General features: G+C 37.6%; 1 protein-coding gene across 2 annotated transcripts; it reads right to left on the bottom strand.

Annotated features, from left to right (window-relative positions):
* Window positions 1-1,674: 1,674 nt before the first annotated feature.
* Window positions 1,675-26,961, bottom strand: LOC145478943 (protein FAM149B1-like). 2 transcript variants are annotated; one of them, XM_081457144.1, is made up of 21 exons: window positions 26,476-26,961; window positions 19,272-19,530; window positions 18,570-18,654; window positions 17,095-17,152; window positions 16,504-16,650; window positions 15,995-16,056; window positions 14,936-15,029; window positions 14,540-14,675; window positions 13,729-13,783; window positions 12,739-12,848; window positions 11,659-11,774; window positions 11,362-11,401; window positions 10,885-10,994; window positions 10,682-10,748; window positions 6,192-6,229; window positions 5,890-5,955; window positions 4,944-5,025; window positions 4,688-4,743; window positions 4,064-4,139; window positions 3,266-3,512; window positions 1,675-2,977 (listed from the first exon to the last, which is right to left on the bottom strand). In XM_081457144.1, the coding sequence occupies exons 1-21, from the start codon at window positions 26,565-26,567 to the stop codon at window positions 2,916-2,918; spliced, it is 2,058 nt and encodes a 685-aa protein (XP_081313270.1). In that variant the 5' UTR covers window positions 26,568-26,961; the 3' UTR covers window positions 1,675-2,915. The 2 variants fall into 2 exon arrangements, with proteins under 2 accessions (XP_081313270.1, XP_081313271.1); XM_081457145.1 differs by having other exon boundaries at window positions 21,560-26,563.

Below are 26,961 nucleotides of genomic sequence, written 5' to 3'. Positions count from 1 at the left end.
TGTTCGTATTATAACGTGAAAACAAAAAAGCGGACAATCGAGGCTTATACAGGAAGGCTACAAAGCTTTTTTTTCGTCGCGTTACCCCGTGCGAGCCTCGGTTACAAGCTCACTTCAGGTCCCGCCTACTCTACGCCGGAGGATTTTGAAAACAAAGACATCTCTATGAAAACGCATCAAATGTTTTCCGTCCACACTACGCCAGAGGAATCTAAAAACGCAGCAATCACTGGCCAATTTGGATTTGTGTTCAAAAAAAAAAAAACCACACACACACACACACATACACACACAAACAAAAAAAACAAAAAACAAAAAAACAAAAACAAAAACAAAAACAAAACTCTGGCAGGGAATTCACATGATTATTGTGACGCCATCGTTTTCAAATTCCTCCGGTTTGAAGAGCGTTTTCGAAAAGCTCCGTTTTCGTGACGGATTAGTGCTGCGTTTTCAGATTTCTCCGGCATAGTGTGGACGGGGCCACGGTCCCACCAAGAAAACACGAGCATGGTATATTTGACAGAGGAAGGTAAGAAAGCAATAACTTAGAATGCACATAAATAATGACAACATAAAAGCACTAAAATAAATTCAGTACAATAAATTAACTTCATGCTATAGCATAAGCAACCTGTCCAATGAATGAACCTCTTTAGCTTGGGCGATTTGTTTTCCCATTACAAACCCGTGGCATTCTCTTGAGAATTGTTCATTTATCCATCCAAGATACAGCGACCATTTAAAAATTTGAAAGCAAGAATTCTCAAGAGTATCATCACATGGTCTGAAATGAGGCAAGAAACCGCCCAAGCTAAAAAATGGGCCAATTACTTCAAGGAAACGGTTTCACTGCAATAAAATCATTTTCCTAAAATTAATTTAATTAATCCTCTAGGTTCATGTTTAAAATTCCCCCTTATTTGTTAGTGTTACAGTCAACGTATCTTTCGTTTGTCGTGAAATGCATCATATTAAAATGATTAATAGCAATTGCTTTCACCTCACCGAGGTTCAGACTAGGCAAGTCTGCGATTTTCGCCAATGTTTTGGTCAAAAGCCAATTTTTTTCAAGCGAATAGTCAACTCGGTACAACCAAGTAGACTTCAGTGTAAACATCTCATAGCATGAGAGGGTGGGCAATTTAATTTGTTGGTAGAAACTAGAAAGGACAGTGGTAAGAAACTTGCAGTTTGAAGTGCCCTGTCTTGGATACGCTACATGAAGCTACGTCGACAGAGTAGAAACTCGGGTTGCCGTTAAGCGAGGAAAATACAGAGCGCGCGCTTAAAACAGCTAAATTCTGAAAGAAGTTGGCTTAAAACAGCTAAATACTGTAGTGTACTAAGATCGACTAGGAAGTGTTGAATCTCTTTCGCTTGGCTGTTATTGGCAACTACACTGCGCATTTCCTGACACTTTGTACGGTGAAGTTACTTCATTGGTTAACGAGTACATTAATTTAACGGTAACACATTTGCTTTGAATTCTAGTACAGAGAATACAGTGAGGTACTTTGTCATAACAGCGCTCATTTTGTCACGACATAAGGACTACAAACTGTAACGATTTAATTAATTGAACTAATTTCGATTAATCTCAAATATGAGAAGATGGGAGGATAACAAGGTAAACAACCCTTTGAAAAGCGCTAGCAATTGACTATGGTATACAAACCTAGCATCATTTTTTAATAATATTATTATTTACATGAAAAAAATACAAAAATATCTACCACTGAGCAATAAGCCATAAATGCTCAAGCAGTATCTGGACTGACAGCGGAATTAATCAGCCTCGGTTATATCGATCAAGATGAACTAAATTTCAAATTGTCGTTTTTGATAAGAAATGGAGTTCTTTCCATAAATACATTATTCTATAAATATCATACCCTAGAACCAATACATTATACCTTGAGCAATTTCCCGATTGGTCAAGATCTGAAAAGGAGCTTATTACAGGAACGTCCGTAATATAAATGTACAATTCAGGACACGTATTGCTCTGCACAGTGGCTTCTTGGTATCTTTGGCTTCGCGTGTGCAAACGTAAAACGATTCACAATTACTTGAATCTTTTCTAGAAATTCCTTGGTCGCAGCAAGTGCGTTGTTTCGTTGCAAAGGTTTATCACTGCTCTATATTACACTTTGAGAGTTCTCAATCTGATTCACTCGAAACAATGCAAAGGCCACGACTATAAAATTCACGTTATGTTGCTTGGCAATGCAACTGCATGATTCTGCGATGAGAAATACAGGCACAGGGAGTTGTGAAATACTGAAGGACGAAAATACGCGAAGAACAGGCTAATGTAGATAGCTCAAAGTAAAGACAGATTTTGTGATTTACCTTGCAACGTACATGTATATAGAGCAAAAACGAAGTAATTGCAAAAATTGCAAAACTACGATACTTCGCAAATATCTATAGTTGATAAATACGATATCTTCCTAGTTATCATGAACTGTGACAACGGTGACCATGTGAATTGTGTGTGTTAAACGGAAAACATGCATTGTTGTGGTTTTTGTTGTTGTGCTGTGCTTAAAGTTGGAAATATCAAAGAGAACCTCAACATCAGCTTGCAGCTTGCAGCTTGCAACATTGCAACAGAGACGAATGTGTAACAAGGGTAGACTAAAACTGATTTGATAAAGGAGTAATGCAGTAGCTCCCACAACCATTCCCTCGCTTGTAAAGGAGCAATGGGCTCCCGAAGAAACCTCTTCTGAAGCCTTCTGTTCCTAGTTCATTTAGAAAGTTAGAAATGTTTCTATGGAGTAATTATTTCTGTACAAAATATATTACGATCAACAATCTGTACATCTTCGTAACAAACGGAACAATTAAATACTGGTGATGAATATCAAATTGTCCTCGATATATATTTTCTCCGATTTGGTTATATGCTACCTAATACTCGGTACTAATTTGCTTCTTTTCTGAGAATGCTGATTTGAAGGCCCAGGACCTGGCGAAACAACACAGAGAGATACAAGGGCATTAGAGTGGCTGAACAAAATCTTTATCCTTGATTCTTGCTATACAGTCCCACTTTTCCTTACGGACATCTCCTAACTACGGACACCTTCATAACATTTTGATCCAGGAAAAATAAAAATTAAAACATTGTTACCTTTACCTCAGTCAATAATACGGACACCTGCATGACATATAGACTGCGATCTACTCGTTTAAGGAATAGCCAAAGTTGCTGTACATGTACAATACCACTAGAAATTAAGATTAGTGCACTCACTTTTCAAGCCTTCGTATTCCTCGTCGCTAACGGGCGAGATTCCTCGTCCATCATACTGATGACTGTACGATGAGGTAAGCGATGACGCGTTAGCCTCGGTTGCAGGATGACTGCTAATTGACATACTTACACCAGTGATCCCCGTCATCAGGGGGCTCTGTGGATGTCTGGTTTGACGGTCTCGAGAGTACAGTCCTACTCTATGGGTCCCCATGGGGGTTGACGAGCGCCGAGTTGCTAGATCATTCTGCAGCAAAGGAGAGAAGCGTGAGTTTCATTCAGATTGGCTGATGCATCAAGTAGTTCCAGTCTTACGTTCGTTTGTTCAGTGTTACCGACCGTCATTCTGTGAGCATCATTCTACAAAATACCGTTGACGGCGAATTGGACGAAGAAACCTGCCTCAACTCAAAAGATAACTAACTCGCTGGAGGGCAAGATGTCAGCCAGCCAATACACAAAGTGTCAGATTGGTTCGATTGGTTATTGATTGACTGACTGCCCGACCGCCCGACAGTTTGTTTTTTTGCTTGCTCCTTTACAGTCAGCTGTCACAAGGTCAAGTCCACGCGTTTCTCTCTGTGATCCAATTTAGAATCAACCGCTCAACCTCGTTAGGAGCTTGCTTCATCTCGAAATTACAATTTCCAGTGTGGATGACAATGCGTTAAGTTTTCCCACCGCTGATTATCAAATACTACAAATAACTATTCCGCAATTCTCCTTTAATATGAAAACAACCCTTGATAAACTTCACCACGAAATCTCACTTAAAATAGTGAACGCTGAGAGGCTTACTTTCAGTGAAGGCGTTTCAGCTGATGTATATGGTCTTGGCTCTGTAAAATACGGTGATCTATCTTTCAAAGGTTTCCTGTAAAATAATTACACAAGTGCATATAGAAAGGAAAGGTAAGACAAATCAAACTACTCAACAAACGTGTTATAATAAATTTGTTGATGTGTCGGAAAAATGGGTATATAGCAGAGGGTCAACCCTCTACTAGAAGGGGTTACACCTTCTATAATAAAAGCAAAGAATAATTAAAATTGATACATTTGCAAAATGTAGTTGAAACACTTAAACAATACAATAAATAACACTTAAACAACAATAAAAGTTTATTAAAAATAACCATCACTACAAAGGACACAATAACTTGGCCACCATAACCACGGATGGGGTGTCAGAATGGAGGGAGGTTTTCTTATCGACAGTATAAAATGAGATAGCAGACAATGGTTTTGGCAGATTGCTCCTTAGAATTGATATTGATAACAACATACTTTCCCAAAAGATGATAATGTAATTGACCAGGTCATGGATAAAAAGCATGAACTCCCCGAGCGAGTGCTACTTCCTTGTTTCCTGTTACAGAAGCATGCACATCTGAATGACGTGTAGTTTTAAAATGTACTTACCTAGAATCGTTCGTTGCCGCACTTGATGCGCTTGAAGACCGGAATGAAACTTGTTTCTGTAAACAAATTCCGAATAAGGAATAAAACATAAGTTGTTTTCTTTTGTTGTTTTAATTATCTTTACTAGTATAACAACATACAACATAGTACCGCATTACATTAAAATAAATTACAAAATACAAAAGAAACAGATGGTGCTTGTTACAATCTAATTTACAAACTATTACCAACTAACTTTACAAACTCGTTTTCTTACCGCACTGTTTCTACCTCCATTTGGATGGACTGGTGTCTCTCTGTGTGGAGACCCGTCTATAGGAGGAAGTACGATTCTTCCCCTGGAAAATCAAGAAAGAGAACACGAGCTTAGGCAAAGAAAACGGCTTTCGTAATTCTAGGAACGGCTATGCATGAAGTCTTCACCGCATCTCAGAACCAGAAGATAACGTTCCTTTAGAATTTCAGGACTCGATAAACAGAACTTCAAATCTAGCTCATTGCACTTAATGTAAAATAGTGGTGTAACGATTAGTCGAATTCTCGATTAATCACGATTATGACTGTTCGGTTCGATCCACGATTCTTTGATTCCACGTTTCGATTTTGGCTCGATTTTTTGCATACCTTTCTCAGAGTGCCCTCAGTGAGTTGTTATATTGTGAAATCAGAATCTAGAACTCTTTAAAAATATGCGTTTTTAATTGACGAGTAAAGACGTTTGCAGTTCGTGCGCCATTTTGTGTTGCGTGGTAAAAATACTGCCCTTCTAACACCCCTTGAGAATTTCCAAATAAGGCAAACCATGCGCGACACTGTCATTGTATCCTAAAATAGAGGATTTAGGGTTGTATGTTGCTTACATTGTGTATCATGTTGTAAGAATTAAAAAAGCATTAATATTTTGCATAATCGAAATGAAATAATCGAAATCGAAAGGCAATAATCGAAATTGAATCGAATCGCAAGGAATACGAATCGTTACACCCTAATGTAAAAAGTAACAGCGGCCGACTCCTTCCATGTTCTGGCTTCTCGTATAATGACTTTTTTTTTCTCTCGTGCACTACATGGCAATCAGTTGCTATGCAGCCCACTCGCCTCATTCATCAAACGTTTACTTTTTTTCACTGACCATGCAATAACACCACCCACACAACACATGTGTATAAGCTATAAATACGATTGAATCACTCCGTACTTACAGGTTTGGTGTTGGCGAGTTAGGATGCGCTTGAGGCGGAGACGAAAGTCTCTCCTTCTCGGTAAATCTAGCAAAAGTTAGACATTGTTCGTTTAACATTCAAAGCAGTATTTTGCAAGGTCTTCTCTTCGTATGATGAAGACGTTCAGTAGGCACTAGCTATCACTTATAACTCGTAACTTTTTTGTTTCAAAACAGTTCCTTTGGCTTTCCAATGACATTTTACGACTGCTTAAGAATTATGACTACATTTGCACCTTACGTCAAGTAATAAACCACATGAAAATAATTAAGTCTACTCACAATTTTTTTCCTTGAACGATATCTCTCATAACGTCATCCTATTGGCAGAAAAAAAAAAAAAACCTGTTATGTACTCTTGCATAGTTTACAATAGCAACCGATACATGACAAAAGTCATCATGTAATGCAAGAACACAAGATACCATTAGTATAAAATTCAATTATGTTTTAGCTTTCTTATACAGTCTGCGCAAAGAGGTTACTTTATAAATGGCAATGACTGCTAATGAACACTCATAGTCCTGCTGTTAAGAGCCAAAAATAACCAAAATTGTTCATTCTGTGATAAAAGCATGAAACTTCCCAGGATTACTAACCTCTATAAGGTAAAAATTTTCTGATATGGAGCCATCCCAAATTTACACCCACAACAATGCTACGCGCATGTCAAGAAATGACATATTAAGCCTTTACGTGGGAACGAGGCCGAGTTAAAATGCTTATTTCTAAGCCTTCTCCGGAGTTCTTTACCTAGATTTCTTGCTTTTTAATATAAAAGCAACTTATTAAGTATCTGGGAGTCTAAAAATTTGTCACGTGATTGGTCACGTGACCATCATTTCAATAAACAATAAAATAATACCTAATATTGCATTAATACGAATAATAATTTTTATTTCTCTCCTTCTTTCTCGTTTTTCCTCGCAAATAAAATCAAGTAATCATTTTGAACATTACATATAGAGTCATCAGAGATTCAAACTTGGAAACAGTGTCATATTGGGGCTCTGCATTAAATCGAGGCTTAGACAAAGCATGGATCTATGTTGGCTATTGAGGTGATCTGCTTAAGGTCATTCCCCAGTATTGCACTGCGCATCCCTACTCCGCATAATTTCACGCGTGGTTAGCGCGCGCGCATTAAAAAATGGCGACTTTTTCTTCGCGGCTGGACCTCGCCATAGAGGTAAATCGTCATTTTCTCGAAAACGAGTACGGTGTCCTATCATTTTTTTCTGTTGTGTTGAATTGAGTAATAAATTTCTCTATGTAAAATAAATATAGGCCAATTCTCAGTGTTGAGCAAGAAACAATCGTCGGAGACGTGATTTTAGCAAGCAATCGTGACTACAATCATGGTGCTATTGTAAGGATTTATATGGTATAAACAAGGTGCTGTTGCTCCTAAACGAACATGGGGACCCCTCATTTTTATTTCCAAATTTAAGTTCCTACAATATAAACAGTCAATAGGCAAAGTTTGACAAAAATCTCAGTGCCGGTTCTATTTCAGTGGAATGACCTTAAGGTGGCTCCTTATAGTTTTACGATTGCACGCGTGCGTAGGACGAAAGCTCAAGTAATCTGCGCGCGCTCAAAGGACGTCAGCATGAGCACAAAAAGCAAAACTTACGGGGAATTTTCTTGCGTTTCCTTCGGTGAGGTTTTTTCTTTTTATAAAAAAAATTTGCCTCAGTTGTAACCACATGCAATTCCTGTAAAATACCCTATTTCTGTGCAAAGTATGAAAACATTTCACCGAAGGAGAGTATAAATCTTGAGGAGTTTAGGGCCAAAATGAGGAATATATCTGCCTGTCATTAGATGAGATGTTGCCATGGTAACGGCCTTAATCCAAAAATTGACAACCAAAAAATAAGCCTTACTTTAACAGTACCCATAGTGGTAAATCTCTACAGGGAAAACTTTAAGAGAAATTAACTAAGTTTCCTTTTCTAACTTGCGCTCCATAGGAAGGGTGTTCGTAAATACTCTAGGGAGCCACCTTAAGGACGTTCACACTAATTGTTTCTGCGCATCCTTACTGTGCACGTAAATTCACAAGCCACGTCATGCATGAGAGCGCACGCTAAGTAATAAAATAGGCAATGATAGGACAGATGGCCATTGCTGTAGCTTTGCCTGGATTTAACGATCTTAGACGTTCGGTGACCCCTACTTTTCTTTCCAGAAACAGATTTTATTTACCATTATCTCCACATCGTCCGAAACTGAACAAAAAATCAATGGGGGAAGTTAAAAAAATTTCAAGATTTCTGTCCATGGAACATTGGATCCTACCATCTTGCGGCTGCAAGGCGCGTGAAACTATGGTCGCTAAATGCGAACTTGTTCTTCAAGGAACCTCGCCAGATAACTAAATTCACTTAATAGGTCCACGTAAACAATATTTGGCAGAGAACATTTCATTTGAAAGATCCACTTGCAATATTTTTGGGTTTACAGACACTGTGGCCTTATTCGCTAACAAAACCCAATTTTTTCAGATTTAGGGTGTTCTTTCGGGCATGTTCTCTCCAAAATGAAGTCGGTGACCCCCCATTTTTTTTTTTTTACATTTTTGACATAACTAACTCATCATCCTACAGTGGTAAAAGTCCCAGAAAAAAAAAAATCAATGTTGTAAAATTTTCGTACGACCATCCTTAAGTCTGGCTTAACGGGATATAAGTAATTTCGGTGTGGATCTCATTTGAAAACTCTTGATTGGTTTAAATCGTATTTGACTAATCGCACACAACGGTACTTCGTTAATGGCTGTCTCTCTAACTTCACCACTCTTAAATGTGGTGTGCCACAAGGAACCATCCTTGGTCCTCTTTTATTTCTAATTTGTATTAACGATTTGCCCAGCTGTCTATCGTTTAGCGTACCTGTATGCTGATGACACCCACATTGCTTATGCTGGTTCCGATTTGCATCTGATTCAGTCTAGTCTATCTCACGACCTTGAAAAGCTAAGCAAATGGCTTGTGTCTAACAAACTTACCTTGAACGCTACAAAACGGACTTTATGTTGACCGGCTCCAGGGAAAGATTAAGTACTCTATATGATACACTCGAACTCTCCATTGATAATGGTCCGATTGAACAAGTTTCCTCTGTGAAATCACTTGGAGTATATATCAATGAAAATCTAACGTAGCATTCCCACTTGATAAACTGCGTAAAAAGTTCGCTTAGAACTGAAACTGGAGCCATAAAGCGAGTTTAGCCATTTGTGCCTCAATCTACCCTACTCAGCACATCCAACTCACTAGTTCAACCTCACTTTGATTACTGTAGCCTAGTCTGGGGTAATTGTGGCAAAAAATTATCTAATAAGGTACAAAAACCACAAAACTGCGCTGCACGAGTGATAACTTCATCGGCCTATGACGCTGATGTCGATTCCTTGTTTCACAAACTCAGCTGGAAAGACTTGCAATTTCAACCCCAAATTCAGAAAGCTCTAATTAATGGTTTTCAAGTCTTTAAACGGTCTGGTTCCCGAATATCTCACTTCTAAATTTGTAATGCGAAATGAATCAAATTATGCTCTGAGGGACTCGGTTAACTTGTTGTTCCCTTTCCGAGAACTAACTACATGGAAAAGAGTTTTAGTTACAGCACCGCAACCCTTTGCAACAGCTTACCCTGTAACATTAGAGAAACACACGGCATTCACGAAAATCAGGTTTATAAGTAGAATATTGTTGTAAGTTATTACAAAATTAACATATGCTTAAAGCCTAATCTTGACTGTACCTGTTTGTGCAATTGTGGTGGAAATTGCAACTAAAAGAACCTTTTTTCAGTTAGTGCTTTTAAAAGCAGGCATAGGAACGTTATAGCCAATGACAGCTGTTTTTCAAAAGGTTTCCTTCAGACCAAAAAGTTCAGCAAGTGTTTATTGTAACATACCTGATCTATTCCGGCATATTTGAAAGTCTCAAATTCGAAACAGAAGGTGTCTCAATCACAGTAGCAAGTAACTCAAGAAAATAATTTCAATGAAACCTAATATATAAATTGACTCTGTATCTCAGCGTCGATTTCATGCATAATTCTGATATTACGTTTTTGGCACATCCCAAACATACATTTAAGGTTTGAATTTCCTACCCTAGATAATAGAATCTACATTGCAAATGATAAAATTGACACGTAAAAAATGATAATGATTTCATCAGTGCCTATTGCTTTGCTGGTAATTGAAAACAATGGTCACGTGACTGTCACTTGACATAATTTAAGACTAAGGCACTGGTTAATTTGTTATTGTATTAAAAAAGGCAAGACACAAGGCATAGTAGTCCCACAACGCCAAAATAATCGGCATTTCGCATCAGCCTCGTTTCCATGTAAGGGCCTTGTACGCCATATTTTTGACATGCGCATTCCATGGTTCTGGAAGCAAATTTGGCATGGCTCCATATCAGGAAATATTTGTCTTATAGAGGTTAGTAACCCTGCCAAGTTTGATGCTTTTATCAAAAAACGAACAATTTTGTCCCCTAACAGCTGGACTATTAGAACTGTCTTGTTCACAATCAAACATTTTCCGATTTCATTAATCAGATCGTCGTTTAAAACAGATTGTAGCAGATGTACTCTTACAAATGTGTAAAGATATAAATGAGAATTGATCGACGAGATCAGAAACTGAAGGAGCCGCAAAGAACGTTCGATACATAGAAAAGTATATGCATGCTTTGATTCTAAACAAACATTGCTAAAACTGTAAAGCTTCAACAGTTTGTGCCTACCTGTACACTAGGTGTTTTAGGTTTACCGCTTTCTAAGTGATTGGAGCGTTGTAAACTCGGTAAGTTCCTGAAAAGGCAGGCATTTAAACAAGTTATAGTGGCACTGGAACTGTACAGCCATGTAACGCTGTCTATACAAACACAGCAAATGAACGTGCAAGTTCGTTTCTTCTAACATTGCCAAATGAATCCCACGCGCATACCTGTTTTTCCTGCCTGGTTGGGGTTTCTTGAACATGAATGGGTCTGAAGTGTGCCCACCAATCACTCGTGAAAATTGTGAATGGACTGTACTACTAGAAAGCGGGCGAGGCTGAAGGATAAAAAGAGAAACAAAATACAGGTTTAAAATTTGCTAGAGTCACTCATATCCGTACTGATTGTCGACTTCCTTTGATGTCTCTATAACAAAGACTCATGGTGTCAGACTCAACGTGGCTTTACCAAATATATGTAATGAATTGACACACAAAAAAAGTATATTAATGGTTGCTTTAAGTTGGTAAAAAACTACGAGAGGAATAATACTTCAATCTTGGCAATAAATCTGTATGTTGATTTTTTCATGTATGTGTGTGATAACTTGATCACAGCTTACATGATGCAAAAAAAGTGTCAACATCAGTTATTGTATATATGTGACTCAAACATGTATAAAAAAAAGTTACGCCAACACAAACCTGAGGAAAGGGTGTCTCTGAGTCTCTACTATCAAGTGCACTACAAGAAAGAATACAGAAGATTTTAATACAAAATATCAGATCAGAGATACAAGCAATGATTGATTTCATGTTACAGGTGCACAGATGACTTGTGATATTGGTCTATACTCTTTACTTACATGTTTACTCTATGTACAGTAAGTTGACATTATAACTATTCAACATGTGTGCCTTGATAACAATTAAACAATACAGTGCACAAGGTAGTTGTCTTAAATTGTACATGCTAACTGCAATTAATGCAATTATACTTACTGAGAGGTAGATGCAGTTGGGGGTCTTGGGTTTAAACGAGCTGTTTGGACTTTCATCGCACTTTGTAAACTATTTGGATCCACGCGAGGGTAACTAGGAAATGGCTTCAGTCTTGTCTGCAGAAAAAGAAAACGTTGCTTATCATGTCTACTAATTATTGGTTTAATTCTACTAGTGTACTTATGCAAATCCTGTAATCAGCCATTAGAGTGCAGTAGCTGGAAGTTGACTCGAAAATAGCGCTGTTTTCTCTTTTCTTGGGCGTTTTGGAGTAAGATTTAGAAATGTTACTGGATAATTCAATTCCCGACAAGGCTAAAAGAAGAAAATTGGCCATTAACAATTAATAAAGGGACTTCAGAACGTCAATTTATTTTACTAGACTGATAACGGCAAGTACACAGGTACATGTTTCAAATAAACATTCAGCCCCTCAATTACAAAATGTGAAACATTCAATTCTACAATACATGTAGAGGAATAATAGGAAAATACCATTTGAAGGAAATTAAGCTGGAGCTCTAATACAAAAATCAAATAAACAATTGCGAACAATAAACAATCACAAACAAACGAACAATAAACAATCACGAACAAACAAACAATAAACAATCGCGAGCAAACAAACAATTGCTCTCTCTGTTTCTATTCATGAGGTGATACCCAAACTGGGCTTTGGCATCTCATCAGCTGTCTCCTCATAGAAAACTCAAGCTCATAATCTAATTGGTATTATTACTACACTGTATTAGTAGCCACATAGCTGTGTTCTTTTCAAAATTCGTGAATTTAATTGGTTCTCTCAACGTGTTCTATTCGCTGAGACAACGATTGTTTGTGTGCTGCTCTTGAAACTAAAAATGATTCTTAATTTTAGGCTTAAATATGCACAAAACTGTACGTTTTGTGCTATAATCCTTTAGAATTTTTTTTTATGAGTGACAGTTAACAAGGCTAGGCTTCGCTTCACTCATAGAAAACTTGATCTCACAGTGTCATTGTTAGTTAGATGCTGCTGCGTATTTACTGTATGCCACTAACATAAACTTTTTATTCAATGGGCAATTTACTCAAAATTACCTGAGATGAAAAAATATTTCTAGACAGGACACTTTGGGAAAATGGTCGGAAAGGGGTCTCAATAGCTCTGTCAGATGACACCACCACATCTGCAAGGAACTGGGGCTTGTCTAAAATAAACAATGTTCTCTGTCAAATACACAATAAGTGAAAAATACACTAACAAAACAGGGGTTTCATTAAGGCCGGGTACAGGGCAAATTGACCAGCAGTGAGGACGATTTTGCCTGCCTGGTTTGAACATCTAGAGGAAAGTTTTCCTTGTAAAGAAGTTCAGTTCAAAAAGTTTTGCCTGCCTGTGAAAACCAGTCACCCTCCTGCTGGAAATGTTAATGAAACCTCTGACAAAATTCAGCTTACTCTTGCCAACATCGTGTCTTTTATCTTTTTTTTACAAACTGTAATTGGTACATTTTACATGTACAATATATAGCTTTCTGCAGGAAAACAGTATACGGCTATTTTGACTTCTACACAAACAGACATCAACATGTACATTCTAACATGTATTTGTCATTTCCTTGCCCAGTGCTTGTCCCCCATGGATGCAAGCTGACAGTGATTACCATTATTATTACAATACCATGCTTTACAGACTTTTTTCAGTGTTTGCCTTTCTCTGTTTTTTCCACACATTATTCTCCTTCAGATATTCTTGTTACACTTTCTAAGCTACTTGTGTGGTTTCTCTGTACTTGTCTTTTTTTCCTGCATTTTCAAATATTCTCTTGAACTTTTTTTTCTGTCTTTGTAGTTGTAAATTCAAAACTCAAAACAAAATTCTGCTAGTAAATTAAGCAGTCACATTCTTTATGACATATCTGGAATTACATTTACACTCTCAGAGTCAAGATAGCTACAAAAGGTACAATGCATAACAATTTTAATTATCTGAAATATGCACGTAGCATATTATGTGTTATAAAATATTAACATCAGGAGAGAATTTTTACCACTGACATTTTTTGACCAGTTGAAATGAAAATGTACCTCTTAATAATTTCTGTGAGTAACGACTTAACAAGTCTCTTAGCCATAACACCACCTGAAACAATAAAAGCCATTTTAAAAGCTTAAACAAAATTTAATTCATGGTTAAATATTAAGAACATTTGAATAAAACGCCTAACATGGTGTAAAATGTTTACCGTTTTTAAATTAATACACTGAAGTGATTTAGCAAGAAGAATCTTGTTTTCACTATACATGCAAACTTCTGATCAATAAATTGCACCTTGAATATGCTATGTTTACATTCATTTATTTATTTTTATAAAAGTGTGATTACAAATTTCTATGTTTCAGTTACAGTACTTAGTGAATAATGAGAAAAGAGAATTACAGCCAAAAAAGTTAAGAAAACAAATTCCACTTAACACTGCCATGTAGAGGAATGTTTTACTGGAAAATACACCCCTTGAGAAATCAATAGGAAACTCCATCCAGGACCCGAGTGGCGTATATTCTATGTATCCTCAATAGTGACGATAATGGTGATGTCATTTCCCACTTCTTAATGGTTGTTTATGCAAACAATCAATTTGTCTATATAACAATAAGAACATTAAATGGTAGCTTGAAGATATGAATTGTATTTTCTTGCATTTAAAACAATATTTCACCGCTCAAAATAAAATTCATATATATCTTTGGCTGGAAGTGTAATATCCTTGAAGTAATATATATACCGGTACTGTAAGGAATTTAAAACAAAAAGATACAAAAGGAGAAACATGTACAAGTGATTTTCATGTGCACCGCAGGATATAAAAATAAGTTTCATACATGTACATGTACATACCTCTCCCCAGGCCTGGTCAAACAACTGACTGACCACAGCATCTTTTGCACACGCATTTGGTGTCACAGGAGGGTAGCCTCGTCTCTGCTGGCGACGATACTTTACATCTTTGCTGGGCTCTGTCCCCTCTTCCTCCCTACAAAACAATGTGAGATACATTGGCTCATCCAGTCTGCGTGCAGTTTCCTTCTTTTGGTCTTCACACACTGTCAGTACTATTTCAGACTAGTTCTCTAAGTTAAACAGACAATAAAAACCTTAGAAAACCAACTATACTGGGTGAAAAAGCTCTAAGAGAACTAACAACATTTGATTCCATCTAGATACAAAAGAAGAGTTCAAACAAACTGTCTAGATAGTTCTAGATACAAAAGAAGAGTTCAAATCAAAACCTACACAGCAGGTTGATCATAACCAAAATACTCCACTACTTCTCCATCTTCTTCCAGGACCTCCTCTTCAAACTCTGTATAGTAGTCATTCATTTCATCTACCCCCAAAATAATAACAAACACTGTCAGTAATTTATTACATAACTTTTAATCAACTTACACTACAGGACGAAGGTGGACAGAGGCCACTGAAAATTCAGTAAAGAAAAATCATAGAACGATCGGATTACAAAAAAAATTAAAAGAACTTACACATGTACAAGTAAATGGTAGCAATCTGTACATGTACTGTATGTATTTGTGAATTAATGCACAATATTTTATACACTGCATGGTAAAGGTAAAAAGGTAAAGTCTGCATGCAGCCAAGTGGCCCATCAGGCTGGAGCTTATCCCGGTTCTGTAGCATGAAGCAACTAGGAGTATTTCTACTCCCCCCTGGATGGGATGTTAGTCCATTGCAGGATTACCCCCAGTATTAAGTTCGCCGGTACCCATTTATACACCTGGGTGGAGAGAGGCACTGTGAGAGTAAAGTGTCTTGCCCAAGAACACAACACCATGTCCCCGGCCAGGGCTCGAACCCGGACCGCTCGATCCGGAGACGAGCACACTAAGCATGAGGCCACCGCACCTCCCATACACTGCATGGTACCTTTGCAAATGCACTGTCAAAGTTCACAAAAGTTCATGAACTTTTATCTATTGAATTTAATACATTTCCCACCCACACAAATTTAAAAAAAAAAAAAAACAGCAAATACATGTACATGCACATGTATTATATAGTACTTTTATTGTTCTCACAAATGGGTATGTCCAAATCATATTTTTCTCAAAAGTGAAATTGTGGAAAACTGTGTGTAGTTGCTCCAAGGGCTTTTTCCTGTATGTATCATTCAGGCCTAAGCAGCCAACAAGACTGTGAGTTGCCAATTTATAAGTACGTCACTGAAATATGCTAATGATAATGTATCTGAACTTGGAGTACTTGGATGCCAAAAATATGCATATATTTATAAGCTGTAAATAAAAGCAGCATGAACTGCTGAACAACTCTCACCATTCATGTACGATTCTGGAGGCTCCAACAAAGGATCAACATGAAATCCTTCAATGAACAAACTACAAAAATATTTGATATTAAAAGATTGACAAAATATGATAAAATATATGTACATGCATGTCAGTAACATTTGAACTAACATATATTGATAAACATAATATACATCATATGCCACTGTAACAAGAATCCTTAGATCAGTGCCTCCCCTCCTCCTTGAATGCTGCAATGCTCATGAATGCAAAATTAATTTGAAATACCGGTACATTCCCCTCCACAGCTTTTTTCTAGGCAAGCACTGAGACAACAGGTGTTGAGAATAACATAAGTTAGAAGCTTTATGTGTATGCTGTTGCTTTTACAAAAGCAGTATGTTATATCACGAAGCTAAAATTAAAAATTTGGGAAAAAAAGTAATTAAAAGTGCGTTTCACACTAAACTTCTTTTGCGTTCTGTTCAATCCTTGCTCTATAGCTACATATATGTACATTGACACTAGTTCACACACCCTTGTGAATCAAAAGCCCCAAATTCCTCAACATCCTCAAGCACAGAAGTCTGTGGCCTCTGACTGAATATCCTTGTGTCACCAGCAGGAAATGGTATTAGCTGAGTACCATCATCCTTAGAACTAAGTAGTTGATAACCACAGATTCTACAAAGCAAGAGATTACAAGAGTTTACAAGATGGAAAAACAACAACTGGTATACTTGTACATCTGTGAACTGAGGGAAAGTATAAAATAATAATTCAAGCCTAATCTGTCATTATGCACATGTACACTGAGGTTTGTCGGCTTGCAATCCTCTTGTTTGTTTGTTTGTTTGTTTGTTTGTTTTTTGCACTTGAGAAAGATGACGTTATAACAAAGTAATGCAAGTGATAACAAAGTGATGTCTTACATGCACTAGCTGTTCTGGCCTATGATTGGTTACAACATTTGAAATTGACCTTGCAGTACTGAATTCAGTTGGTACCTGGTAATCATTTTTAAACAATAGAAAGAAAATCTATACTTTGTATTGGGCTCCAGTGCCATGCAACTCTGCCCAATGCAGAATACATTTTAAAGAAACACAGAATCATGTGGACACTTACCGCAAATGTGGAAATCGTTGAAACCACTCTTCACACTCAGACAACAGTTGAGGGCTACCTGATGGACAAATCAAGACAGAAAAATCATTACTTGATGTGTGTACACTGTCTCATGGACTGCAGTAATGTAAATATCTCTTTCTTGGAATGAAAGAAGCAGAAAATTATGACTCTCTATTTGATAGGTATTAATACCTGTACAAATTATGTACATGCTCATGCAAAGTATGTTAAAATGTTAATCAAAACTATAACAAAATTCTCGAACGTGATTGGCTATCAGCAGCCCGATTTGAGCATTAACTGAACAGTGTACGCGTCGTGCTTGTAATTGGACAGTACGCGTCATTTTGCGTGCGCTGTTGCGGTGCAATTTGTTGAGTAAACTGCTGTGTTTTTCTTCATTCATAACGATGTTTAATCGTTCAGCGATCAATCAATAGTTTGTTCATTTCTTGAATTTTGTCACAGTTTTGATTAATTGGTAACAGGACATCGTGTCGTCCAATTCAGTCTGTAATCATACTCGTGATTAACAAATTGGACTCCTGCTTCACGGTTGTCCGATTTTGTTAATCACTGGTATGATTACAGACCGAATTGGACTCCACTCAGTCGCCTGTCCTAATTAATTAATTAATCACTGACAACAACAGAAGGCTCTGAATGAAACTTTCATAGAAAAGGATGCATTGCAGGTTGGACAGTCACTACATAACTACACAAATGTAGGTTTGGTTTGCAATAATTAATAAAAGGCTGTTTTTCCCTCAGTTTGTTTTAGCATTTAATTAAAATCTAATTCATGATTATCATTATCAACATCTAATAAGTACAGTGTACATTTATTAATCAATAAACAAGTACAGTTGCATGAACACTGCAGAGTATCTGCAGCAACTGAAAGATTGTACCAGAAACATTTAAGTGTGTCTAGAATCTGTTTTTTTTTTTTTTTAATGTTTCAGATACCTTGAAATACTAAACAATAATTGAATGAGGTTTTTGTGATATCCAGAATAATCAAGGTCACCGTAGGGGTTATCAACTGGAGCCGAAGTCTGAGGCTGATAACCCTTACCGAGACCTTGATTATTCTGGACATCACAAAAACCAAATCTAGTAATTTTTTTTATTACAAATTGAACGAAAAAAAAAAATGGAAGTCATATTTTTGCTTCTTTGCTGACGGCAAGCACAAAGCATGCAAACTTGACATGATTATCCTTAGAAATCATGCATCGCATCATACATGACATGATTACCAGTGACCTTGAGTGTCCTTGACATGGTTATTGTATAATCTGCAGCTAGATGACGTCACAGGTGCCAATTTCAAAAATTCACTGTATGCTTCTGGCCAATCAGAAATGAGATAGTGAGTTCAATGTATGATAATTAATATTATATGTATATATCACTACCATAATCCTTGTCTTTAATTACCATGAATGCAAATTACAACTGTCACCAACCATTGAAATGTTGTCCTTCAAAGAGCATTCCATCAATCTCATCAAACATGCGTTTCACTGTTGCTGAGGCCTGCCTATCAAACTCCTAGAGCCATAAGAGAAACAATAGTTGTCAGTAAAAATGAACAACTTTGCACTGTAATTGGAAAGAACCTACATGTACAGTATAAATTAAGATTTTTTTCAGAAAGAAAACAAGTACTTTTCTCTGTTAAGTGCTCCAACAATAAACTAAAAGCCACCTTCAAAACTTTGGACAACCACGCAGTAGCACTACTGCTTGGATGATACGGATCAAAAATAAAAAAGGACAAAAATTTTGGTGAACCAGGCTGCACTGCCATGCATTAACTGTCACCTTGATATTCACAACCATTACAAAACTTTGTGGGTGAAGTGTATCAACAACTGGCAGGGTTACCTGTACCATCAAGGGCCCATCATGCATATTTAGCCATTACAGGTGTTACCGGTGTTTACAACTGTTAATGACAACCCTGCCAGCCATCAACTTTCAGCAAAGGAATTTGCTTATTTTGGCAAATTCACAGTAATATCTACATGTCAATGACGTAGAGAGTATAAAAAATGTACTTCGAAAGGAATGAAGAATACCACAAGGTGACCATACATGTACAGCACTAACCATCAGAATTAAAAAAATATAATTATGTTTTTAAAATGATAGTGTTTTGTACTAACATCTTCATTCCCCCAGGAGTACACACTGCTACGTCCAGTGAGGTTTCCAGTGTTTGTAGACCATGTGTTTGATTCACAGAGGCTATTTACTATGCTGGGGGTGTGATCAGTTGTGGGTGATGACCGTCCACTTGTATCAGGCATGAAGCTAGTGAAGTTACCATTCCGGACTGTCTCAATATAGGACAGGGGCAATGATTCCTCTGGCCTCTCCGGGAGAGGGTGGAGAGCATCCACACTATTGTGAGCAATTCCACGACTAAAGATAAAGCAAATAATCTTCTTACACAGTATTTCAATAAATGAAGACATGCTGTTATGAGTCCAGTCCAGCACTTGAAACTACAGACTGGCTATTACAGCCTACATGGGTGTATGGGTATATCACAAACAACAGCCCTGTCCAATCTCTGGCATGTACATGTAGCAGGCAGGATAAGAGAAGGAAAAGAATGGGTGGCAAAATTGTCACCCATTGCCTGCTGACAGGTTGACACAAGTAAACAAAACTGAAATCTACATTACACATTTAATTCTAAAGTGACGCTCTTCTCTAGCGTCAAAGTTGAAACCAAAACTAAACCTAAAACCACAATATACATGTACGTGTTACAAGTAACCATTATTCTCCTTTAACAAGTCTTCTGACATTTCTGTACTTAACAACACTTTAAGCCTAAACATTTGTTCAGCTGCTTCTTAATTCACCAAATAGTTTGCCCATTACTATTTTCAGCTAAATCACCTGATGGAGTCCGTTGATTCAAATCAAACTGACTTTTAAAGGCACCATATACCTTCAGAGGTGTCTTGCGTCCAAGGGATATAACACGTCAGGTTTAAACTGTAGATACCTAAACCCCTATATCAAATTAAACCTTGTAGAGTTGGCTATCACATTATCTAAAGAATTTCTGAATACAATGAATTGTCAAATTTTTCACAACCTCTAACAACAAATGTCTGAATCACCTTTTGAAAGCTATAAGTCCAAGGGAATTTGTTCATTTGCCCTCAAATCTGGAAAGCAGCTAGTTTAACACAAAAACAACAAAAGCATGTCTGCAAATTTTTTATTTCGAGATATTTTTTCACAAATGTTGTAACTTTTTACTGCAATTGAATATGGCAAAACGCAGACATGGTTTTTTAGCACCTTCAAGGGCCCAGAAACTGAGAAACAAATTACATGTAAACTAACAAAAAAAACAAAATTCACTTTGAATAGCTGCTTTCAAAATGTGATTCAGACATGTACATTTAGACGTGATGAAAAATTCAACAATTAATTTTATTTCAAAATTCTTGGTTAGTTTGATAGGTGTGTTTTAAAAACACTAAATGGGGAAATAACAAAATTTCATTTAAACAATATGGGATACACTTAACCCATACAATTATTGAGAGCTAGCCACCTTCACATCAGTGATATTTAGGCTAACCAGAGCGCTATTTACCGAGGCTAACCATAGTGCAACTTCATCATTTCACCAATGCGTGTTTTAAATGCACCCCGGTTTGATAGCCAGCTCTATAAGCTTTAATTTCTTACAGGGGTTTATCTACAGTTTAAAGCTGAGGTGCTACATCGCTTGGATGCAAGGCGCCTCTGAATGCATATGTTAACTTTAACTGAACCCACAGTGTAATCAAACTCAACAGATTGGGCAAAGTATCAACATGCATATCACAAAACTAAGATTTCATTCCAGAACTAAATTGCTAGCTTCAATTCTAAACTTTGCTATACAGCTTTCAAAAGATGATTTGATGGTGCCAAACTATGAAATTAAAATGTTGTATTACTGGGATTATTTACCTTTCTTTTCCATGATAAATATTTTGTCATGCATTACCGAAAAATTAATCATTTAATTTGCTGCATTACTGAAAGATGTAAGCTACATGTAGTATTAATGTAGCTCTGCATCTCTCGACAGTGAAGCAAATGACATGTAAGTTAATGTAAGGTTATGTAGTATACACTGTACAATGTACATGTAGTTGAAGCGAATCTCCTCATAAAGAGGCGAGTGTCTGATTTCATATTTAACCCACACATTTTCTACGTTGTTTGATTTGCAATTGCAAAACTTTCCTGAAACATTTAGTAACCTCTATGTCGTGAAATAATATGACGAGTCTCAACAAATCAATTCGTGACTGGAGAATACAGATTTCCTGAGATTTCATATCCAAACGACGTTCAATTCGATGACAAGCAACTTGTCGTACACTCACAAGTTATGCGTTTTAAAAATACTCCAACAGAAACAAAGAAAACTCACATTTCAAGAGGATAGGCCCTATTAGTCATCTCTGCATTGTATGTGAGATGCAAAATTCCACTCCGTGTGGAGTTGAAGAACACAGTACGTCCATGACAACAAAATTTGCAACGAAACCACCTCTCCCATCCTCACCAAATCCGTTCCTTCATTGTTATTTTCACCAGAATCTATTCCTACGTAGGCGCTAATTGCTTTATGCCTCAAGTCAATGGATTAGATGACGATTAACGGTAAAAAACCTTGACTCAATTCCCGATATTGACTCACGACACAAGTTCCCAAAACAACAAAATTTAGATGAAGTACAATTCTCCCAGCGGGCTGTGCGCGCGAGAGGATAACTAGAGGCTGCTAAGCAGGCGGTCCCGGTCCGCTCTCTTCCGGCTCTAGTCCCGGGTAATTTACTCCATTCAGTGGCTAAATTATACATACAAACATCACATGAAGAATCTTGGTGTCATTTATTTAAAACTTCTGTTTCGATCTGCAGAAATAAAACTCGAGGGATATGCATCAAGTGGTAACATAGTTTTCTAGTACTGATCCTGAGTCGCCTAAGTAATCATCCAAATATAGGGCGGCAAGATGTCAGTTGTAATAGATTGGTACACTGCTCACCGCGTTTTACATCTATTTCGATCTCTTCATGTTGTTTCACAGGTCGATTGAATGTAGTTTGATATAGTCAAATATTGCAATTTCAATTAAACGCGACCTCACGAAAATTACAAAAATTAATGACCAGCAAGACAAATCAGGCTTTCACAGTCACAAAAATCAGTTCCCGCAAAATATAAAAATCGCTGATCAGCAAAATTAAACTCCTGCAAAAATTTCGTACCACAAGGTACGTTAAACGCTTACTGGAACATTTTCTTCCCAAGAGACTTAGCTAGAGTGTTATTTTATATTTCATGTGATGTCAGACCTTGCATATAGCTAATTATGAAATAATAAATGCTACTGTTGTATTGTGAGGGAGTTCAGTTCTTTACTATAGTTGCTTTATACCGGCAAGCTCTTTTTGCGAGATAAATTTCATTTGAAAGCCTTGGTGTAAAAGAGAAGTGTACACAAAGGCTAGAACACATCATTTTAATAAGAGCAACTTAACACACGTTCGCTCGCTGTTTTCCCTCTCACACACACTCACATGATTCCCGGATGTACATGCACTTGTCGGTACGAAAACTGTCCTAATACACTACAAGAAGTAAGATGTAATAAGGGAGCACACAGGCTATGCAACTGTTTCACTCGATGCATTTTAAATTGCATTATATGTCGTGATATATACATTTTTTTTTCCGGCAGTTAAACGAGCAGTCATTTCATCTGGGAAGTTTACTGAACCTTTCGATTAGGTACAACGGTTCACGTGCGCTGCCTGTGGACGAACAGGAATCAGGAGAACTCGGTGGCGTCCCTAGACGCTTCCAATATTTATCAGTTAACAGCTAAAAAACTCTACTGATACAAGAAAAGGTACGCAATTTCTCTCAAAACTCGTTGATATTGTTTCTTGCTTCAATGATCGTGTAGTGTGCCTTGCGTGCGTTTCTAAGGAGTGATTGCTGAATTGAAATGAGAATGCCCCCCACCCCCTCTCTCTCCCGCCCCCCCCCATCGGGTGGGGACTGAATAAGTCCGGATGCTCGCCAGAAAATTTGAATTAAACCCCTACCAGAGATCAATCTGGGCGCTGCTTGAACTTTATTTGAACCCTAAAGTTACTACTTAAAACGAAATAGGCTTGACTACCAACCGCTATTCAAGAAAGGAGCCCGAGCAAGTAGACCGGATTCGAGAGACTGGCGGAAATCGAGCCTAAAATAGGAAACAAGTCAAACAAGAGCGCTTTTCATTATTATTTCCTCGAACGCACCCTAAAAGATACTTTGCCACTAAAAATACTGTCGTTTCGTCAACAACACCCTAAGTGAGACCAGAATCCTTGATTTATACCCCTGAACACTGACGACAAGCATCTCCGACCTTTTCAAATGGGAGTCCCCCCCCCCCCCTCCCGGGGAGGTAATGCGTTTGCTCCTGTGTTGTTCGATCTGTCGCGGAATGAATCGAGGAGAATTTCAAACATAAAATCACTGAAAATATTCACATCACGATGGCTTACTCTACATGAAGGTGAAAGAGATTTTTTTCCCCTTGTTTAGCGAAATTTCATGAATACGCGGCGGACGCTAAAACGCGAGCCGGCTGATCTAAAGACAAACCTGACATGTTATCTTGAAATTTCGGATCTTTAGTCTGCTATGAAGTCAGATTATATATCCATAAAGGCGACACCGCTACTGATAAGCAAATAATACTATTGAATTGAAATCCAGGACTGAAAATGCGCGGGAAAGAAGCTATCTGTAAGGCGCAGTAGTAACTTTGAAGAGCTTTTATTTCGGTGCAGAGCCAGATCAAAGTGTAACCGACACTCCATGAAGTAGGAAAAATGATCTACGTTATCAGTGGCGTATCATAACATAGATGATCAAGCCATATTTTCTAAAAGGTAACTTCAATATTTTGTTCCTTACGGCAAAATCCAACCAGCTTTTAATCCTCAAGGACCTCGGTAATTTGACGACGTGCGCAGTGATCTGAATAACTACAGTCATGTCAGTTCCTTATGTATGTCTACTGGCTTTTCTTTTTTATCTTGCAGCGAAGGTTGGCATACTTTGTGTCGCACCTCTTGATCTCTATGTAAAGGACGGACTCTCTCGAGAAGCTAGACTTCACGATCGGTAAAGTAAACATTACGAGGATTTTTGCGATGCAGTACACATGTTACTGCTATTAATCGAGTTCCGTTCTAGTTTGAGTCAGATCAAGACAAAATGTTATTGCACTACACCGAACTTCTCTTGAAGGTAGTGCATGTACGTAACTTGCTCATGCCGCTTACTTCAGCTCAAATTAAAAATGACACCCGCAACTTTGTCTCAAAAACTTGTCAAACTAAGTGTTGTTAGAGACCATAAAAGAAGACCGTATACAAACCAGCGTAACCATAGAGATTCAGTGTTGCCGTTAACTTGCTACTCGACCCTGTTATAGCAACCATTGCTATAAAACTTGTTTGAATGTCCTTAATTATTTATAACAGGCAAGAAAGCTCTTTTTCAAAATTAACGTATTGTGAAAAGTTCGAATTCTAAAGCTTAAAACCATCGGACGAACGGAAGAAAACGAAACATAAAGGATTATCTTTTCGAATTTTATAAATGATATCTCAAGAGTAAAATCGCATTCGCATCTCCATGTAACATTATATAAAATATCAGACTTCGTGGAGAATTCATGTTTGAAATTCAAATTTCCAACTGTGTTCTCTAATTAACGCTGTGCACGGTGGGTACTTACAAGATATTTTGGGTAATTCTCTCATATAATTGGTGGACAAAGCAATCTCAAATAATCACTCTGAAGCTTTTTATGTTCCCTTACGTGAAAATCTACTATCTTTTCGGCTTTTCAGAGATTATGTTATTGCGAGCTATGTAAGGAATAAGAAATACTCAGTACTCATACTGACTAGGTCATTTTTTGAATATTTAAGTCTGATAAATTCAAGCTTTTGCCAACTTGTGGCAAGATTGTTTTTCTTCAATTTACTAGAAACGGATCGAAGCTGAAAACGCAGTTAAAGGAAAATTTTTGCTCCTACTGGCACAACAGTTGGTTTCCTTATTTCAACAACAAATATTCCTAATGACGTCTGCTGCAAAAAAAAAAAAAAATAATAATAATAATAATAATAAAATATTTCAAAGCCATTAATGGGGAAGTTAAATACTAATATATGCGTCATACTGAAAAGAATTTAATTGCAAAACAACCGAGTTCCGCAAGGCGAAAGCAAGTCCATAAATGTGGTATCGTAAAGCTTAGTTTATAGATAGCCCTTACCGACTATAATTTCCTTTGAATTTAATTTGACTTTACGCCAGTAGCTGAAAAGGCATATGCCAACGTTATCTCACTCCATCAACACATTATCCTTTGAAAGGAGTTAACAACATATACGGACGTCATCACCCGTGAAATGGAAATCAAATTCAACTTCCCTTCTTCTTAGCGTTAATCATTGTAAACTCTCGATCACAACGAAGCCCGAACTGACGCTTCAATTTACAAATGAAAACTCGTTTTGCGAAATGAGGGACAACCACTACACAAAGCATACATGGCAACCTGAAAAATAAACAGCAGAGGACAGAACATGCGAGAAAACAAATACAGCTATCCTAACTTATACAATGAGAGCAAGAACAATAACGAAAAAGTAGCGCGAGTTTTGTTTTTGTTCTCTTTGTGCTCAGCTGTTAGTGCATATCCAAAATCATGGGCTCTTACAAATCAGTCCCTGTCATAAATCACGTGAAATTATTTCTCATACAAGGAAATGTCATGTTCTAAAATTCAAGGTGTCACGATAAAATAATACCCAGTACAGCGCCTAATGATTGAGCGCTTGTCGGTTTTGGTGTATAGTTCCTGATTATGGATTCATATTCTTTGGATCATCACAACGATATTGCCTTCATTGTACATGCAAAAAAAACCTGATAGTATAGGTCATTGAGGAAAATGTTCGAACTATAACTGAATTCGGTTAAATTGTTTCGCTTTGCGGCTCGATAGTTCCTCAGAGAGACGCTCTCGAATGCTCGCCACCGGAACTTTCGTACTGATCGAGAGCGCTATTTCCTTTGAACACAATATTACAAATTTCAAGTACGGTTCTCTAGTCAGCCCAGGAGAGTCACCTGTCCGCCGAGAGAGTCGCAATTTCTCAGGGTCGCTCTCTCAAAACACTCCTCGATATTTCAAATCGTACACAACGCCAGCCCGATGGATTTAAAATACAGGAAATAAAGTTTATCTACAATACCTACCCCCTCAAGATAAACGAAAGTTCCTTAGGTTCTCCTCGTCTCCTTGAGCGTATATCCGCCGGGATGTACATCAAATCTCCCAAGAGAGTCATGAGAGTTGAAATCCATTCGGTGAGTTTTAAATCCTGACTGAAATTTTCTCGCTGACGTTGTTTTGACTAGCCGTACTATCGCTTGGTTGTGTTTCCTAGCGCCACACATCACACAAGCCGTGCGACGCGTATATTTCGAGAGTCTTTATAAAATGCACATTTTCAATTGTCCTTCCCGCCACGGGGCCAAAACATATGGTCGCATCCGGGAGACAAAGCGTGCAATGAACTTTCCCGGATGTCACGTCAGTGAAGTAAAGAAAAGGCTTTTAAAAAGGAAGAGCCCTATATATAGATATCCGTTTTCTGCGCTAATTAACGAGCCGTAACTATTTTGTTGCTCAGAGCGGGAAAGCACGCGATGCAAACACACTTTGCTTACGTATTTCTTCAG

The sequence above is a fragment of the Orbicella franksi genome, chromosome 2 (assembly GCF_964199315.1).
Source record: "Orbicella franksi chromosome 2, jaOrbFran1.1, whole genome shotgun sequence".
NCBI lineage: Eukaryota > Metazoa > Cnidaria > Anthozoa > Scleractinia > Merulinidae > Orbicella > Orbicella franksi.
The sequence above is the reverse complement of the archived record's forward strand: the minus strand, read 5'-3'. Positions and strand labels throughout refer to the sequence as shown.